At 37.7% G+C, this 19,799-nt stretch overlaps 1 protein-coding gene across 2 annotated transcripts in view; it reads left to right on the forward strand.

Moving 5' to 3' along the window:
• magixa (MAGI family member, X-linked a) overlaps positions 1–17,078 on the forward strand; it is a 44,450-nt gene extending 27,372 nt beyond the window's left edge. The window contains exons 13-18 of one of the 2 annotated variants that reach the window (XM_016542282.1): positions 9,751–9,951; positions 10,985–11,058; positions 11,398–11,541; positions 11,746–11,884; positions 12,332–12,419; positions 15,307–15,390. In XM_016542282.1, coding sequence (XP_016397768.1) covers positions 9,751–9,951; positions 10,985–11,058; positions 11,398–11,541; positions 11,746–11,884; positions 12,332–12,419; positions 15,307–15,313 — 653 coding nt within the window. In that variant the 3' untranslated portion in view covers positions 15,314–15,390. Of the gene's footprint in view, positions 1–9,750; positions 9,952–10,984; positions 11,059–11,397; positions 11,542–11,745; positions 11,885–12,331; positions 12,420–15,306 lie in introns of both variants that reach the window. The other variant, XM_016542281.1, reaches the window with a different exon arrangement.
• Positions 17,079–19,799: the final 2,721 nt, after the last annotated feature.

The following is a 19,799-nucleotide window of genomic DNA, read 5'->3' on the forward strand; positions in this document are numbered from 1 at the left end:
CCAAATTTCTATGATTGATGATATTTATTAAATATTTGGAATTGAATCAAATATGTACACCCGTAAAAATAAATGGCAAAAGTTTGGGCATTTATTTAAAACAGAAATCTTTTGTAACATATTTTGTAACATTGTAACATTATGTCTTTACTGTCACTTTAGATCAATTTAATGCATCCTTGCTGAATACAAGTATTAATTTCTATATGAAAAAAAATCTTAGCCCAAACTTTTTAACAGTATTGTGTGTGTGTGTGTATTGTTAGACATTCCAATATAGGGTTTTAAATTTCACACGCTTCCCTTCTCATGATGCTTCTTTTGTGAGAGGATTCAGTGTAGTATTAAATCGCTCTTATTTGCTTTCACTCACCATCCCTCCCTCTCTCTCTCTCTCTCTCTCTCTCACACTCTCTCTGCACTCTTTCATCCTCTCCCCCTCTCTCTTTTCCTCCGTTCAGTTTTGTCAGTGCAAGCGTCCTCAGTGTCTCTGCTCTAAGGGAAAAACACCTGAACAGTCCTTCTTTTCTCAGTTTCCTCACTGTTTTGTAATATTACCGTATATGTAAATTAAAGTCTCAGCGATCTCAGGAATTCTCTGGATTTGAAGCTGGATTTAGAAACTCTTATCAGGACAACATGCTGGAAAGGCTTCAGTCTGCCCTGAAAACGATGAAGGACACGAAACGTAAATACTATCTTACCTCTTATGGACTCTTATAATATCTGTATTCTGCTTAATTACTGACCTCGGTACTGTTTACTTTACAAACAAATGAATTATCTGCAGCTGTATCAAGTTTAGTGGTGATTTAGTGGATTTTAAACATTTCCTGGAACGTACGTTTCCTAAAGCTTTGTGATTTGTTTGTTTGAACTGAGATAGGGTGTATTCAGGTAACAGTTTGTTCATGTGAGAGAGAACAGGATGCGTGTTTTGCATGTGTTGCATTGTTTGAGCTCTCCAGGATAGTTCTTCTGAAGTGCTCCCCTTCTGATTACATCTCGGTACTTTTTATACTTCAGACAGAGCGTCCTGGAGATGGGGTTCACCTGGGCTCTCACATGCCTGAAATATTTCCACTGGCAGTGCCAATGAAAGGCTTAATTCTTCTGTGATGTGTTGGACCAGTGAACAAAGAATCATCCACACTGTAGAACGGTCCAAATTTCTGCTTACAGACTTCAATAGCAATGAACAGAAAAAAAACCTTGAAGCATAGTGTACTCTATAGTATTTATATGGAACTCCAGGGTATTTTCAAGAATACCATTGTACGTCCATGGTACAAGTCAAACAAGTCCCTTGGTACTACAGTACATGGTATATTCAAAATACTGTGGTAGTCCCATGTTACTTTTTGGGACCATTTTTTTTTTTTTTTTTTTAGATATGGGGCTGATATTCCTTGGATATGGTATTACCATATTTTTGTGTATTGTTTATTCATTACAAAAAAAGCACTGTGGTAGTACCATGGTACAGTGATAATATCACATGGTAACACTATAGTATTTTGACATTGACCAAGGTACTACAATTCATGGTAACACTTTAAGGTGTCCTTGTTACATGTACTTACTATTATAATAACAATAAATTATGCATAATTACATGCAAGTAACCCTAAGCCAAACCCTAATCCTAAACCTAACCATATAGTAAGTACATGTAGTTAATTAATATTACTTTAAATGCATAATTACACTGTAACAAGAACACCTTAAAATAAAATGTAGCCCAATTCATTTACCATAGTATTTATGTGGTACTGCCATGGCACAAATCCATGGTATTCTTTGAAATCTGTTGGGGTATCATACCAGAACACATGAATATGGTATCTCTATATTTTCGTATATTTTCTGTCTCTCAGTTAAATTATTACTGTTATGAGCTGCTCACCCTGAATATCTCATCGTGTGTGTGAGATCATCTACATGAGGTCATTTGTAGGGAATGTGCAGTGTGTGTGTGTGTGTGTGTGACAGAGAAAGTGAGAAACACAGCATGCTCTTCCAGTTGTACTCAATATAAGATTGTCTGTATCTTATCTGTATCCTCTCTATGTGCAATATCCTTAAGGCGTTGTCTTATGCCCGTTTCCATTTTTCAGAGGAACGAGTTGTTCCTGGGTCAGCTGATGCTGTTTCGTGAAGCTTAGCCGTGTTAACAGACATCGCAAGTTCTGGATCATTGGTTGAGCATATTTTCTCAATGTCATGTGAGGTTTTGCATTGTTCATTTTAGTGCATATTTACATGCAAGGACTAATAAGCTGGATAAGATTAAATATTAAACAGATGGTTGGTTTTGCATCTTTATCCCCAAAGGGATGCAAGCATGCTTGTATGTGGGTGTTTGAATGTTTATGATGCATTTTGTTTTGTTGGACATGTGTTTTGTATCTCTTTAGATTGAACGAATTGATTTCACACATTCTGTGCTGGGCACTTTAAGGCTGTCTCTGATACAAAGTTTCACTACAGAATCAGATACCTGATCATTTGCTCTTGTTTACAGCAGTGTTGGGATTGTTTGTTTCGGCAGGGTCAGCCTGATGTAAATGGAGTGTTTGGGTCTGATGATCAGTCACCATTAGCTTTAATGCTGTGATCTGCATCTGTGTGTTTCAGCTCTATAATGCGTACTTTTGTGTGAAATTTTTTTATTTGTTTTTGCTCCGTGTTTTTAAAGATAGAAAAGTATTAATACACACTTGGTCACTTGTTGTTAAGCAGATATTTTTATCACATGAGGGTGAGTAAATTGAGTCCGAGTTTTCCTTTATGGATGAACTATTTTTTTATGAAAATGTCAACAGACATTCACACTGAGAATACTGTACTTTTACATAATATTAGTTGAGACCTGCATTGCAAATTTAATCCAGACACATGTGACACAAATTGTGCTCTATTATTGTTTCTTTTCATTCATTCACTGGTCATGTACTCACTGAATCATTTACTCGCTGATCACTGAAGGGCGTTGTTAGTGCATTTAAGGGTTAGTTCCAAAAGGGTTAGTTTCCAAAAATGAAAATTATCTCGTGTTTTACTCACCCTCGAGGCATCCTAGGTGTATATGACTTTCTTCTGTCAGACGAATCCAGTGGGAGTTATATTAAAGGGGTCATTTGAGATTGCTAAAAAAGAACATTGTTGTGTTGTGTATTTGGTGTAATGAAATGTGTTTATGCGGTTTAAGGTTCAAAAAACACATTATTTTCCACATACTGGACATTATTGTCTCTCCTCTATGCCCCGCCTTTCTGAAACGCGTCGATTTTTACAAAGCTCGTATTTGTCAGAACAAATAGCATTGTAAGCTACTCACCCAGGAAACAGTCCTCATCCTCCGTAAAATGCTCTGCACACATCTGAATATTTGGTTTGAACTGTTCTAGAACAGTGTTATAAAATAACAACTTAGCCTCTGATTTCTAGTTGTGTCCTCTTTTGGAAGGCCAAACAAAGTAGTTTCGCTTAGAACACATTAAATAAATTGCGCGCATCCGTACTAAAACGTGCCTCACACGGCTCCTGGGGGTGAATAAAGGCCTCCTGTAGTGAATCCATACGTTTTTGTAAGAAAAATATCCATATTTCAAACGTAATAAACACTTTTCTCTTCACTTCACTTTTCAAAACACTTTCGTTATCTGTCATACGCGGAAGCCGTTCCGGCGGATGACGTAGTACGTGTCGTAGGATTTCGATATAAACCAAGAGGAGACTGGTTTACCTTTGCTAAAGTAAGGAAACTTTGCTTCCTTTGCTCCTATAAACAAACTCGCGAGACTAGCATATCTCAGAGGCGCGTGCGCGCTGTACATACGTCATACGCCTTCTGCCGGAACGGCTTCCGCGTATGACAGATACCGGAAGTGTGAGAATAGTGTTTATTACGTTTGAAATATGGATATTTTTCTTACAAAAACGCATGCATTCATGCCCCCGGAGCCGTGTGAGGCATGTTTTATTATGAATGCGCGCGTTTTATTTGACGACTTGTGGACTGTTCAACTGCAACACCCGCTGACTGCAATGATAGAGCTTGGAATAGCCAGGACAATTTTCAATATAACTCCGACTGGATTCATCTGAAAGAAGAAAGTCATATACACCTAGGATGCTTCAAGGGTAAGTAAAACACAGTCTAATTTTCATTTTTGGGTGAACTAACCCTTTAAGTATACAAATGTTAGAGAATGAGGGAGTAATCGTAGTTTTGAAGTTAAGGACCTTGGTTTGTTAAGCAGTGGTTCCATAAACTGGACAAAGATTCAGAAGTTTTTAATTTCTGAACTGCTTAATGTTGGGGTTATTTTGTTATAATTATAACTAAAGCTGAAGTGTGTAATTTCAAATGGAATGACAAAAAAGTGCACACTTTTTAAACATATTTCCTCAAATACTCCCCCTCTTTGCCATTGGCTGGCTGATCAGATAGCCATGCCCCCAACTCACACTATTGGTTGAAAGGTCAGGCTGGTTGGAACATTGTTTTGAAAACACATTTTGGGAAATCAACCTAGTAATTGCTTATAGTTATTCTGTAGTAAGTTTACTTGAAGCTGAAGTGTGTCATTTCAAATCGAATTGCAAAAATACTGTTTTTGATTTCCTCAAATACTTCCCCTCTCTGCCACTGGCTGGCTCGTCAGATAGCCCCACTCCAAACCTACGCTATTGGTTGAACTGTTGTCGGGCTGGTTAGAATGTTCAAACAAGCAAAACTATGTTTTGAAAGGATTCTTCTGTATATGCATCTGCATAAGAAACTGGAACAGGAGAAAGTATATTAACATAAACACTCTTCAGCTTTAATAATAACAATAACAATAGAAGCCCACAGGAGTTCAGGTTTTTCTGACATGTGACAAAAGGTCATAATCTCAGCACGAGTCCTTCTGTTCTCTACTCTGCATGAGGAGTTTTGTTAGAGCGCTTCAGCCATCCTCTCTCGACCCCCGTTTGAACTCGGCTTCCACAACACGCAAAACCTCTGTTCTTCCTGCCGAACCCTGTGGTGTGTGCAAAAACTAGGCTCTCATACGGCTCATTGGCTCGCAGTTCAGGGGAAATCTGCCCAGACGTGAAATAACGGAGGCTCATGAATAGTGGAGGTGAACAGAAACAAGGTGTTGTGTAAAAGTTCTGAAGCTTCCCAGTTATTCCACACGGTTAAAGAGTAGTTAAAGTTTCACCCGTGCTTTTGTTGTGCACCTGTTTATGTCAGTGTTGAATTGCTGATGTATTTGAATTATTGAAAGTCTTTTTGTGCTCTATTACTAATATACTGTATATATATATATTTTTTTTTTTAAATTTTTTTTTTTAAATTTTTTTTTTCTGTAGGTAGTGGAGATTTCCTGTACAAGACTGATACAAAATGTCTCTTTCAGTACTATATTGTACTGCTTTAGAAGGCATGCATGTCTTTCTGTGTCATTCATAACAGTGTGGATTTATAGGATTATGGGCAGTGTTTGATAACGGATTATGTAACAAACACCATATACCTTCATGAAGCCAAAATACTCTGATGTTCAGTAACTACAAATCCCAAAGAGCATTTCTCTTTCTTTCAGACAGCTGGGTCAGAAACAGCTGTACCCCTCTATTCTTTATCTCTTTGTCATGAGGGAGACTTTTATGAAATTACATAAACCCCCTGTGCTGTGTTTATTAAATGCATCCCCCCCTATAAATGCAATAACCGTTTTAATGTTTTGGCTCTGTATGTCCACTTCTATAAATAACCCAGAGAACAATATGCTCATTAACAAAGATGCTTTACATGCTATGAATAATGCATGAATGTCAATGTGTTATGAATAATAGACAGACTTATGAATAATGTAGGTTTGGTAATAATTGGCAGTACTTAACGATGTGGTACGTGGGAGAACATTCTCGTCCAGCACAACACGCTTCACATGACACTGAACACACTCTCACCTGGACTCTACTGATTCTCTACACACACAGGATTATCTCATTAAACAAAAGATCACAATTTATTCAGCAAACAGTATTCTCATTTTCCACTTTGTGGATCTGTTACAATGATCATGACCAGAGACGGACCACTTGTAGAAAAATAAAAGGGAGAAATTTTAACATTCAATATGCTTTTGCCTACATAAAAAATACTGTAGCTGCCCAAGGACGTTACCAAGTTAACTGATTTGCCTTAAATGAATAGTTCAGCCATATTATGTACATATGAGTGACTTTCTTCTGTGAAATACAAAAGGGGAGTTTTTGGAGACTGTACAGTATGAATCTTTTCAATATAATAAAATTCTAAAATTATCAAAAAGCCCCATGAAAGTATTAATAAAAGTGACTCATGCACTAAATAAAGTCATAAAATAGCTTTGTGTGAGGAAAGACCAACATTTCAGTTATTCATTGAAAATCACTGCAGTAACTTAAAATTTAGCCTGTTCATCAAACAAAGCATTTGAGCCATATAGACTATTTCATACTTAGTACTTTATACTATTTTTACTATGCTTTCATGATATTTGATGGTGTTATTTTGTCCTTTTTGAAGCTTGAAAGCTCCAGTCCCCATTTATTGTTATTGCATGGAAAATATCTACATTTCTCCAAGTCTGTTGTTTCACTGGAAGACAGAGTAATTACATGTTGATTTAAAAATTAAAGGGTGCAAAAGAAGAAAAAATTATGCATTAAAAAGTGAAAACATATGTACGAATGTACTGTTTACAATGTGTGGATTTCCATGCATAGAATCCCAATTCACATATGTCGAAGTACAAAAGGTTTGTACAGTTTCAAGCCTGTATACTTGAAACGGTGCTCTAAGCTGTCACCTTTGACCAAATTGCATATGGGACCATTTAAAGGGATAACAGAAACTGTTTCAGGCCTGTTGTCGTTTTTTTACATGTTCTGCGCTGTTGACTGTTTCCCCACACAAGTGCACGATCAATACAAACAGGTCGATTCACTGGCCAATACTGCCCGGTGGCAGTGCTAAGAGTGTGTTTAGGAATGTCTCTGTATCTAAAGATGCAAAATTCCCCGCTAAACGGTATGCCACAGGAGCTGAGGAGCCATTAGATTAGGAAATGCTGACAAATACAACTGTGAGCCATGTACACCATGGCTATATTTATTTGATCAAAAATATAGTAAAAAAAACTCTAATATTGTGAAATGTTAATACAATTTTGAATAAAATATAAACAATTTTAAATGTAATCTATTCCTAAGTGGCCAAACTGAATTACTCCAGTCTTCAGTGTCACATAATGCTTCAGAAATCATTGTAATATGTAGCCTAGATTTGGTGCTCAAGAAACATTTCTTCTTACTTCTATCAATGTTGAAAACGGCTGAAAACATTTTTCAGGGCTCTTTGCTGAATACAGCATTTGTTTGTAGTATAAATCTTTTGTATGTCAGGTTCATCACAGTTCTCTCAATTTAATATTCATACTTGTCTGTTACTTTCAATTGTTTATTTAATAATCTTGGGCCTTATTCATTAAACACTAGCAAAAACATTGTGTTTAAATCTTACATAAATGGTCACATTCAGTAGAATCATAATCAGGATAATTTAAGGAACATTTGTTTGCTCGTGTTTGATAAATAACGGCCCTTGTCTGTGAAAAAACATGCTCCTGTTCTTCTATTCTTAATCATATCCTTTAGCCTCTTTCTGTCTTTCTCTTTTTGTGGTGGTTGCTTTTCTCTTTTATGAAAACTTGCATGTCAGTCTAAATTTGGTGTATTTGTGTGCCTTTCATTTGCACATCACTTGCGGAAACATATCTCAACAAAGACGTATATGGAGCAGAATGCTTAAGGCAACAGATCAGTATTTCAGTCTGCTGTCTGATGTTTTATGTCTCGCTCTTCTTTCTTTAATTGACTGTCTCTGTGTAACATGATGGCGAGTGCTCAAGGTAATTGTACGCAGGTCTTTGAGATTACAATCTTGGCAAGTCCACATTATTCAGCCTTTCACTCTCGGCCAAACTAGAGGTTGTCTTGTTTGGCCGAGAGTGAAAGGCTGAATAATGTGGACAGATGAGGTTGGAGTGGAACAAAACACATCATACTCAAAGCGTCTTTGACAAACAATAGGCTACACAGGGTGAGGACAGACCCATCAAAGGACAACAGTGAAATTTGGGACAGACTGAAGAGAAGGCAATAATTAAACAAACACAGGTGTACAATAAACATGATTGATGCATAGAATTTCAATGTCAAGATGGCTCCATCTTGTAACTAGCAGGTGGAACAGTTTATTCTAGTGAGTGTCCTTTCTGAGAAGATTTTTGTTTTGGAAACTCCTTTGTGGAATGTGAAAACCTATGGAACAATGCATTTTTTTCCTTTAGTGTGATGGAGAACATGTCAAAATACACTTTTAAATGAACAATGGCACACACAATGTTTATTCTTTTCATGCAGAGATGTGAGTCCTAGTTAGATATGGATTCCAATCCCTGTTGGAATCTAACATTTTTTTCCTATGGAATTTAGTTACAAAACTAATTTTGCACACTGAAAACACAGTATTCAGTGCTTAAAGCGACAGTTCATGAAAAAATATAAACTTTGTCACTATTTACTTTCCCTCGTGTTATTTAAATTTTTCTTTTCTGTGGAACTTTTTTAGGAATGTGGTAGTTTCGTGTGAGGAAGTGATTCAACTTGTAGTCATTGTTGAGTGGGAAGAAATAGTTCAATAAAAAAAATGTAAACAAAATAAAGCAATAAGCCCCGCTTCGTGTCGTGCCTAACAACGCCCCTTAGCTGTTATAAATTCACTGTAAAACACGGCTTTACGGGGCTTATTGCTTTTATAAAACGATTATTCCATATATACGTAGGTAGGTTTCACAAAATAAAACAGAGCAAATAAAGTGTAATGATTTTAATAAAAACAGTATTCTTCCACCAAACAATGTAGTTCCTCATAAACAGTTGTGGTTCCAACAAAGTGGTTGCCGAGCAACACACAGAAGTAAACAAAGGTCCATATACTGTACGTAGTAAGGTTTCACAGAATAAAACAGAGCAAATAAAGTGTAATGATATAAATAAAAACAGTATTCTTCCACCAAACAATGTAGTTCCTCATAACTGTGGTTGCAACAAAGTGGTTGCCAAGCAACACATAGAAGTAAACAAAGGTGTATGTTTGTAGTGTAATTTACAACAGCTTCGAACGCGGCTCAACCAATCATAATCAAGGACCGGAACTATCCGTTTTATAAATAATAATTTGCTCATCCTTATGACTTTTAAAACTGGTTGAGATTTTTGGGTGGACTGTCCCTTTTAAGAGCTGTAGCGTGAACTATGATTTGTGCTGTAATGTAACTCCTGAAGCTTTAAGATTTGTGTATTTTCGCACATAATCTATTAAATAATGAAATGAATCATCATGTGGCTGTGTCTAGGATTGGCAGTAAGGTCACAGAACTTCTATGGTCCAGAATGTCTCATGGTTATGTTAACGTGAAATTTTAAGTGAGGAATTTGTTCAGCGTTCTGCCAGCTGTATAATCTTCTTTTGATTCAGTGATTCATGCAGTTCATTTAGAAATGTGCCCCTGTGTATCGTCACATCATGCTTTACCAAATGGAAAAAAAATACTTAATGACCCATCCTAAAGTAGAAAGAATTTAGTTTAATTTACATGGAATAGAGGATGAATATATTTCTTTCTGTCTCTTTTTTCTCTTTAGCCTCGTCTCTAGTGTCTCACAGGTTTGTGACGGTGCGACGGGGGAGCCCAGCAGCACGCAGTGGTCAGATCCAGCCGGGGGATCAGCTGGAGGCCGTGGAGGGCAGATCAGTGGTCACGCTGCCTCACAGAGACCTCGCACAGATACTGCGCAGAGCCGGCAACACACTCAGACTCACCATTATACCACGCTCTCACACTAGTAAGCACACCACACTCATATAAAGTTCCTAATTAAATTATATTGTATGTTTTTAAATGGTGATATATTTGTTCATACACTACTGTTCAAAAGTTTGGGGTGAATGAGATTTATTTTAAAGAATTCTCTTCTGCTCATTAAGGCTGCAAATACAATAAAAACAATAATATTGTGCAGTATTACAATTTAAAATACCTGTTTTTTTATTTTAACATATTTAAAATGTAACATTTTTTTAAATGTAATTTATTCCTGTGACGGCAAAGCTGGATTTTTCAGCAGCCATTACTCCAGTCTTCAGTGTCACATGATCCTTCAGAAATCATCCTTGAAAATCAATATTGAGAACAGTTGTGCTGCTTAATATGATTCAAATATGCATATACATCTGCTGCAGATACATTTTGTCGGGATTCTTTGATTACTACTAGAGAGCTCAAAAAGAACAGCATTTATTTGATATAGAAATGTAAGTCTTCACTTGTCACTTTTGATTAATTTACTGCATTCATGCTAAATTAAAGTATTAAAGGGTTAGTTCACCCAAAAATGAAAATTCTGTCATTAATTACTCACCTTTGTGTTGTTCCAAACCCGTAATGAGTAATTAATGACAGAATTTTCATTTTTTGGGCGAACTAACCCTTTAATTTCTTCAAAACGTTTGAATGGTAGTGTATATTCGCACTTGTCTTTTTATTGTGTATAGCTTACATTTTGGTATTTGTTTTGTAAAATGCCTTGAGAAACTTGCAGTTTAAATTAAAAAAATAAGTTTATTTTTAATAATGATATTATTTATTATTTAACAATTTATGCATGCATATTTATATAGTAATTATGAAATAATTCAATTAAATATTACATTTATGTTATATTTTATTTATTATATTCTGAAGTAATGTTGTTTCTGCTAAGCCTTGAGGTGTATTTTTAACATTTTGCACAAGAGGGTGCTGGTGTAAAGATAATAAATAAGTGTTACAGTAATAAGGTGTGTGTCTAAACTCATGAGTGTCTATTTTTTCATCAGACAATAATCTACCTGAGTACCCTGACTTTGATGCTGAGAGTCGGTTAAGAAAAGGGCATCGGGCTAAGCAAAAGGTGAGACTACATACACGCATACAGAAATACACATACATATTTACTTGGGTTGTGGAGGCATTTTGTTCCATAGACATTTTTTTAACTTTCAACCTCAAAACTTTTGGTTAAAATTCATACGACTGTGTAGGGAAAGTGCATCTCTATAACTGGCCACCATTTCTGAACGCCTTATTTATTTTAAACGCTTCTACAGTGTGATAGTAATGTACAGTAATTATAGAAGAATTAGCATGCTCTTTAAACTAGTTAGCATGTTATCTGCAACTTTTCATTATTTCATACCCTGCCTACATCACATAAAGTTGCTTAAAAATGTCTCTCTCGCTCCCTCTCCAGGATTCCCAGTATTACAGCGTTGATCTTGAAAGGGGGCCAACAGGGTTTGGTTTTAGTTTGCGAGGTGGAAGCGAGTATAACATGGGTCTGTATGTGCTCGGTCTAATGGAGGGTGGACCGGCCTCACGCAGTCAGAAAATGCAGGTTAGTTTACGCACACAGTAAATTTTATTGGGCACAATAAATAAACCTTTCACTTGATTCTGTTAGGGATGTTTGAAAGTGTGACTCAAGCACTAGGAGCAGCACTGAGTCATGTTGTGAAGATTATGCTGAGGCATGCTGGGATTAGGTTCTGTCGTTGACATTACGCTGAGTCACAGAGGGTTTTGCTGACTCATATTGCAGGTGAGTGATCAGCTCGTGGAGATTAATGGAGACAGCACAGCTGGGATGACACACAGCCAGGCCGTGGAGCAGATCCGAAAGGGAGGAGCCCGGATACACCTTATACTGAAGAAAGGCAATGGATACGTTCCAGATTATGGTGAGGGGAGACAGAGTAATGGATAGGAATAGAGGGTTTGAGAAATGTAGGTTTTGATATGAGTAATGGTCGACAGATGCCTGGAAATATTTTTACAAAAGTTCTGCTTTCCTCTGAATGTTACCAGGTTTATATCTGTATATCAGATTTTTCTAGTCAGGGCCATGGGCGGGTAAGAGGATATTTGGAGCTCATATGTTGTAATGATACATCCTCCCATGAAAACTTAGTGGAAAAACAAGGTTATGACAGACATTCAGGGCTTTTCCAAAAGCATTCAGGATATAAGCTCCATCCTTTGGTGCCCTCCATGGTCAGACTAAAGCTTCTTACCTGTACTTTTTGCAACTCTGCTTTGTTTTTTTTCTCTTTATTTAATTCTTTCTCTTGCTGTCTTTCACTACTTCATACTTTCGCTCTCTTTCTCTCTCTTGAACTCTCGTCCAGTGGAGCTTTCCAGCTTATCTCTTTGTATGACTAACTCGAAGCAGGGCGAGCCTTGCTTCTATGTCATCGGCCGGACAGAAAACACGCGGTTGGTAACCGTTCCTCGTTCCTGTTGGTTGTCATTTTGTCTTTCTTAATGTTCACTTTGTGATCTCACAGTTCTCATACTCCCTTATATATATATATATATACACACACACACACATACATACATACATACAAAGACTATAGAATACCTTCTTAAAGAGACTTTGTCAGTAATTAGAAAGCAATCCTGCCCCTTGTCAGTGGAAATTAATATTAGCTGGTTCAGCTCAATTGGTTTCAGAGAAAGAAAATAAAGCTGCTAGAATGGCCCAGCCAATCACCTGACTTCAATCCAATAGAAAATATCTATGGAAAGAACTAAAGATTAGAGTTCATAGAAGAGGCCCACAGAACCTTCAACATTTAAAGACTGTGGAAGAATGGGCCAAAATCATACCAGAGCAATGCATGCGACTAGTTTATCCATACAGAAGGCATCTTGAAGCGGTCATAACCAACAAAGGCTTTTGTACGAAGTATTAAATACATTTCAGTAAGCGTGTTCAATACTTTTCCCCTGGATCATTCCATTTTATTACACATCACTTAATTTCTGAACATATGTTTTCTTTGTATGTATGGATTACTTGGTTTGTTACCGACATTTGGTGAAAATGTCATGTCAACGGCACCTTTAGAAATATATTTACTGAGAAGTGACGTGACGTGTTCAATGCTTATTTTACCCGCTGTGTGTATGCATGCGTGTGTGTATATATATATAACACACATACACACACACACACACTATTTAAAATCTTATGGTCAAAATTTTTTTTAATGTTTTTGAAAGTAGTATTTTATGCTAACCCATTTTGCATTTATTTAAACAATAATACAGTACAACAGTAATGTTGCGAAATATTTTTTACAATTTTAAAATAACTTTTCTATTTTAAAATGTAATTTATTCTTATAATGGCAGGTTGTTTGTCAAATAATTTTACATTTAATACCTAATATTGTTTTGAAACGGTGATGCATATTTTCAGGATTCTGTGATGAATCCTGAAAATGATAATTTTTGACTCTGGGAGAACAAAATAGATCCAAGTGCAGTTTTAATAGTGGTATCAAACAATAATCCAAAACAAAGCAACAGGCAAAAACATAAAAAAAAGGCAAAAAGTAATCTAAGGACAGGGTAACAGAAACACAACATAACAGGTCCAATACTGCAGCAACAAAAGAAAAAGTGAGTATGGTATAAATAGTGATGAGCTAATGAGTAAATGACTTACAGCTGATGATAATCAATACAGAGAAGACTGGGCAAAGGACTATGAGTAATTGAGTTCATACCATGTAACAAAGCCGGCAGGCCAAGGAGTTTGGGTGGTGCTGGTCGGGCAAAGAGCTTGGTTGGGGCCGGCAGGGCTAGGAGCTTGGGCGGAGCCGGCAGGGCAAGGAGCTTAGGTGGCGCCGGGACGGCCTCCGGAAAACGGCCCATGCCCGCAGAACAGCCCAGAGGTTAAAGGCAAAGTCGGCCTTGTTGATTACGGCAGCAGCAGTTAAATTGGGAAGCTCTGTAGCGACTTCAGAGACCACCAGAGTCGGGTCCTCCAGGACCACCGGACTTGAGACCTCCATAGTTCCAATGAAGGAAGAAAAAAAAACAACACTGCTGGATCTAGAACTGGCTGCAGTATTCTGTCACGGAATGACTTCGGGAGAACAAAATAGATTCAAGTGCAGTTTTAATAGTGGTATCAAACAATAATCCAAAACAAAGCAATAGGCAAAAAGTAATCCAAGGACAGGGTAACAGAAACACAACGTAACAGGTCCAATACTGCAGCAACAAAAGACAAAGTGAGCATGGTATAAATAGTGATGAGCTAATGAGTAAATGACCTACAGCTGATGACAGAGAAGACTGAGCAAAGGACTATGGGTAATTGAGTTCATCCATAGTTCCAATGAAGGAAGAAAAAAAAACAACACTGCTGGATCTAGAACTGGCTGCAGTATTCTGTCACGGAATGACTCCGGGAGAACAAAATAGATTCAAGTGCAGTTTTAATAGTGGTATCAAACAATAATCCAAAAAGCAATAGGCAAAAAGTAATCCAAGGACAGGGTAACAGAAACACAACGTAACAGGTCCAATACTGCAGCAACAAAAGACAACGTGAGCATGGTATAAATAGTGATGAGCTAATGAGTAAATGACCTACAGCTGATGACAGAGAAGACTGAGCAAAGGACTATGGGTAATTGAGTTCATAGCATGTAACGGTGGAAGTGGAGAGTGCCATCAAGTGGACAGTCTAGGACACAACAACTAAACACTGTGACATAATGGTTTAATAGCGAGAATTGGACCTTAAAGTAAAGTGTGACAAAATTCACTAAACAAAATACACAACAGATTTTTAGTGTAATATTCTCTTAACTAAATCTGCTGTTTTCTTTTCCTTTTGAATGGGCATGATGCTTTTGTTGTAACTGCTACCCATTTTTCTGTTAAATTATAGCCTTTGATAAAGAACTATCATTGCAGAGATTCCTAAAGTCTTCCAAATATTGATTTGAGATGTACTTTAGGTCCAAAATAACCATAAAGAACAGGTACCAGGAATTCCCTACCATAATAATCAGGGTTTTTTAAATGCAACAACACGCTAATGCCATTGTTTTACCAACAGTGTAGTTTACTTAAGCATTCAGACACATTTGTCTCCCATTGTCTCCATCACAGACCTTTACTCAGGCTGAGATTGCAGGGAATAACCCCTTACTGATCTCAGAACAGTCATTGGTACATCACATGCTTGTGCTGTCATTCATCCCCCCACTTCTCCATCATCCAACCCTTATCCAACACCTTCTTTTGTAGTTTTTTTGTAGATAATGTTTTATCATTCAACTCTCTCTCTCCTTCTCAGACCATAAAGCTGGAGCCGATTCCCCCTCCTCCCTCTTTTCCGAGGAGCCGCGTATGGATCGCTCTCCTTCGAGGAGCAGCAGATGGGTGGATGACAGTGGACGAGAGAGGAGAGAGAGGAGGGGGAAGGAAAGGAGGGAATCAGGGGGAAGGAGCAGAGGAAGAGGAACGGAGGAAGGCAGCTCCCGGTCGGCAGGAAGAAGGAGAGAGCAACAGATGCGTTCACGGAGTTTACCCGGCACGCTGAGGAGCCGAGAGGGGCCATTGAGAGAAGAGAAAGAGGATGACACACGGGGAGAAAGGAAGGGAGAAGAGGAACGACGACGGGGAAGACAAAAAAGTAATTGCGTTGGAGAGAGAAGACAAAAAGTGAAGAATACTAGTTCAGAGAGAGAGAACGGCCTCCTAACAGACCAAGAGAACGAGAGAGGGCGTGTCAGAAGAGAAAAGAGAGATCACAACAGAACCAGCACAACGGAGGTCACACAGCGCACACCTTTCTCCTTCCTCATGCCTTTGGACAATGACGATGATGCAGAATCGGCTCACAGCTTCTCTGAAGTCAGTGTGTCTGCAGCCAGCATCGCATTCTCCGCATTCTCGTGGCCCCAGAATGCCATCAGCCCTCTACAGGCTCCTGGATCTCCGACAACAGCCCCGGGACCCTGGCTAGTCCCTAGCCCTCACAAACTCTCTCAGGTTTTAGAGGGGAAAAGGCTTAGCCAGAATAAGGGAAAACTGTGGTCCTAATGCTATTTCCTTAAAGGGATAGTTCACCTAAAAACTTAACCTCATGACGTTCCAATTCAGTATGACTATTTATAGGAATTTACTTAATTGTGCTAGTTGCACATTTTCACGTGAATGAATGGGTACTGAAGCACCAAAAATGTTTCATATGACTTCTATACTATATTCCAAGTCTTGTGAAGTCATATTATAGCTGTTTGTGAGAAACACACAAACTGGTTCAGGCCAATTAAATTTTTGTAAATCTAGTCAGCTGATTAAAAAATGAATGATTTATGAATCTTTGCTTCTTCTGTCATGAACATTGCAAAGAGAGCTAGAGCAGATTTCAATGAATAAAGGTGCTGTCCTATTCACCACTGTTCAGTGAATTTTCACTGTTGAAATCCAGTCATTTTAATAGGAATCCACGCCATCTGTAATTTAATGGGAGGCTGAAAGATTTCCCTATGTGTATTTTGCATCGACTTCAGTTGGTCATGCAAATTTGTAGCATTGACCAACAGAAACCTGCTTGGTTTGAACGTGAATTTTGCGTGAGCTGTGTTTCATACAAAGGTACACCTTTGAAATGTACAGTAGACCTTTTTTGCATGCAAAATTTTCACTAATGTGATTATGTGAATGCACCTTAGGATAGTCCATAGGATAGCCCACACCCCCATGTCATTCCAAATCTGACTTTCTTTACTTCCATTGTATAAACAACAATTTCTACAAAAGGGAATAGGACCCGAAACTGTTTGGTTACAAGCCGAAGAAAGAAATGTATCCAGGTTTGGAATGACATAAGGGTGAGTAAATGATGACAATTTTCATTTTTGAGTGGACTATCCCTAACAACTGAGATCTCAGTCTGTTCTATCACATGTCATATTGACTTTTTAATGTAACATTTAATGTAATTTAGTTCTCAATTGAAATGAACCACTTTTATGATTCATATTCACTTTGATGATCCTGCTTTTGCGTCCTTTTTGAAGCTTGTCTTCAAAATTTCTCCTTTTGTGTTTCATGGAAGAAAATAGTCATACAGGTTTGGAACGACTTGAGTGTTACTAAATGATGGAAATTTTTTTTACTTTTTGGGGGGGTAAACTATCTCTTTAACTTTCTCTTCTCTTCTGTCTCTTTCACTCTCTCTCTCTCTCTCTCTCTCTCTCTCTCTCTCTCTCTCTCTCTCTCTCTCTCTCTCTCTCTCTCTCTCTCTCTCTCTCTCTCTCTCTCTCTCTCTCTCTCTCTCTCTCTCTCTCTCTCTCTCTCTCTCTCACACACACACACACACACACACTGTCTCTCTCATCCAGCCTCTCCAGCTCTGTCTCTATATATGTGGTTTTCAGCACACCACCACCACCCCATCTGTTTCTCTTCCGTCTCAATATCTATATAGTACTAGAGTTGTGGTATTGGTATCATCCAGATACCGCTCTCTGGCCAATCAATCCTTGATTTTATCGCCATCCAGTGGCCAAGGAGAGAAAATGATCAAATGCTGCCATTATGATGTGGCTAGCATGATAGTAACTGCAAGGTCAGTTAGTATGCGTCTATGATTCATGATGTCCTTCATCATAGCATGTCTTTTTTCATATCATTGACATTTTTATTTTGCATATTTTCCATTTATTTTCGTAAGAATGCAACAAAAATTCTATTATAAAAAGGAAGATTTATTTAAGACACGGTTGCTCAGTCGTGCCCCTGAAGAGCTACATTTTTGAAAGTAAACTAGATTGAAAACAGATCTTCAGGAGCAGGACTAAGTGATTAAAGATATTTTATTAGCTGCTTGCTGTTTGTGACTGGACTGTAACCCCTTCCCTGCTGTGTGCGCGGTGGTCTTGCTGTTGGAAGAGGGGGGAAGGAAGATAACAGAACTAAAGTTTTATTATAAGGCCAGTGAGCCGTATCAAACCTCTCCAGGTGCCTTCTGCTTCTTTAGCCAGTGTTTACCAAAAAAGAGAAACAAATACAAGTAAAAACACAAGACGTAGCCTAGTAGAAAGTGTGCAACACAATACTGTTCTGCCTCTTTAACATCTATATCTTTGCAAGACTTGGTTCACGAGTTGGGGAAAATATTCTGCACACGCTCTGCGAAACTTCAGCTAAGTGAGTCAAAGTGAAAGAGAGCCATTACAAGTGCCTCATGCGATATTCCTTTATACGAGACATAGACTTCCCTCAAGCTGAAAATCAGGACCCAAAGTTTTGATTTTTTGTTTTTTTTTCCATTGTGATACTTTTTTGCATTTGTATGCTTTCCGATTCAATATTTCAGACCCATTTCATTGCCCTCAACATTTCTGAAAAATTGTGAAAACGAAGGCCTGATCGGTCCTCGTCCCAAGCCCTCCACCAATCGGCATCGAGCATCATGCGGAATCTTCATTTCAGGAAACAAAAAGAAAAAAAAAAAACAAGAAGAAGAAGAAGAAAAAGGGCATTTTGATACAGGTCTTCTATGCATTTTGTAAGACTTACTGATCAAAAATTGCGGTAGGATTTTTCTACCTAAGATATGAGATTCGTAATTTTGTGTACTGTTAAAATACACAGGCAGGTTGGTGAATCGAAACCGAAAATTTAAAGGAGATCCGGTGATAATCAGACATGCTGTACCGCCAGCTTATGCATTGATCTTTACCTCAGAACTGTCTGAGCAATAAGTGCTATCTCTTTCTGTTCTGTGTCATACCAAGCAAAGCTCTAGCAAGCTAATCGGAAAGCTGAGTAATAGAAATATGCACAGTAAAATCATCTGTGATAAATTAATTTGAATAAAATGCATCCCTATATACATACATTTGATTTTTAAAAATGATATAATATTTTGAGTAGATTTGAATTTATTTAAATATTCTAAAGACAGATTTTAAAAATAGAATGCATTGTGTTTTAATTTATCACTGGAGGTCTTTACTGTGCTGTAACATATCAATAAATGCTTACTTAGAAGATCATACGCAAGTTCTGTTGCCATACCTGTAAGCATTTAGCAATTTGCAATTCGATCGATCTTAAGTGTTAACACTTTAAATCAGGGCTTATACACAAGTATTACACAGCGTTCAGCTGTACATCTGAGGTGTCATCTGAAGTTCACTGCTCTCAGAATCCTCAACCAGCCTGGGTATTGATGTTGACTTTGTACCTGATTATCCCATTGGCATCAGCACGTACTGTACAGAAACTGGGATGAGCCTTGTAAATGTTTAGTTTGGCTTTATTTTTGTGAGGGGGAAGATTTAGTTGTTGTTTTTTTCCCAAAACATTCAAATTGTAGCATTTCCCTTACTGTAGCAGATCTTATGAGAAAACAAGCGTATTGTACATAATTATAGACCCTGGACTTTTTTTTATTATTATTTGTATTCTTGATTCCCCCAATGTCTCACATATCAGAAACACACAGCACTGTCGAGTTATCTTGAGACATGTGCAGCATTTTAAACCGAGGTGCCCACTGGCTTGACGAGAAGCTTGATATATAAAATGATTCTTATAATTCAATCTTGCATGTCTGTAGTGAGTATACTAGTTTTAATAGCACTGGCCCTTACAATGAAATTAAATGTCCCCATGGCATGATACTGTATTCCACAGCCCAGGAGGCCAATTGCAATGTTTTATAGTTGCCAGTTTCAAATTATTCAAATTGTGGAATCTGATCTGACAGTTTGATTGCCCCCTAGTGCCCACTGTGGTTTTTGCACACTGTGGCCCTCTTTTATATTCCTC

The sequence above is a fragment of the Sinocyclocheilus rhinocerous genome, unplaced genomic scaffold (genome assembly GCF_001515625.1).
Source record: "Sinocyclocheilus rhinocerous isolate Xijiao unplaced genomic scaffold, SAMN03320098_v1.1 scaffold1600, whole genome shotgun sequence".
NCBI classification, from domain to species: domain Eukaryota; kingdom Metazoa; phylum Chordata; class Actinopteri; order Cypriniformes; family Cyprinidae; genus Sinocyclocheilus; species Sinocyclocheilus rhinocerous.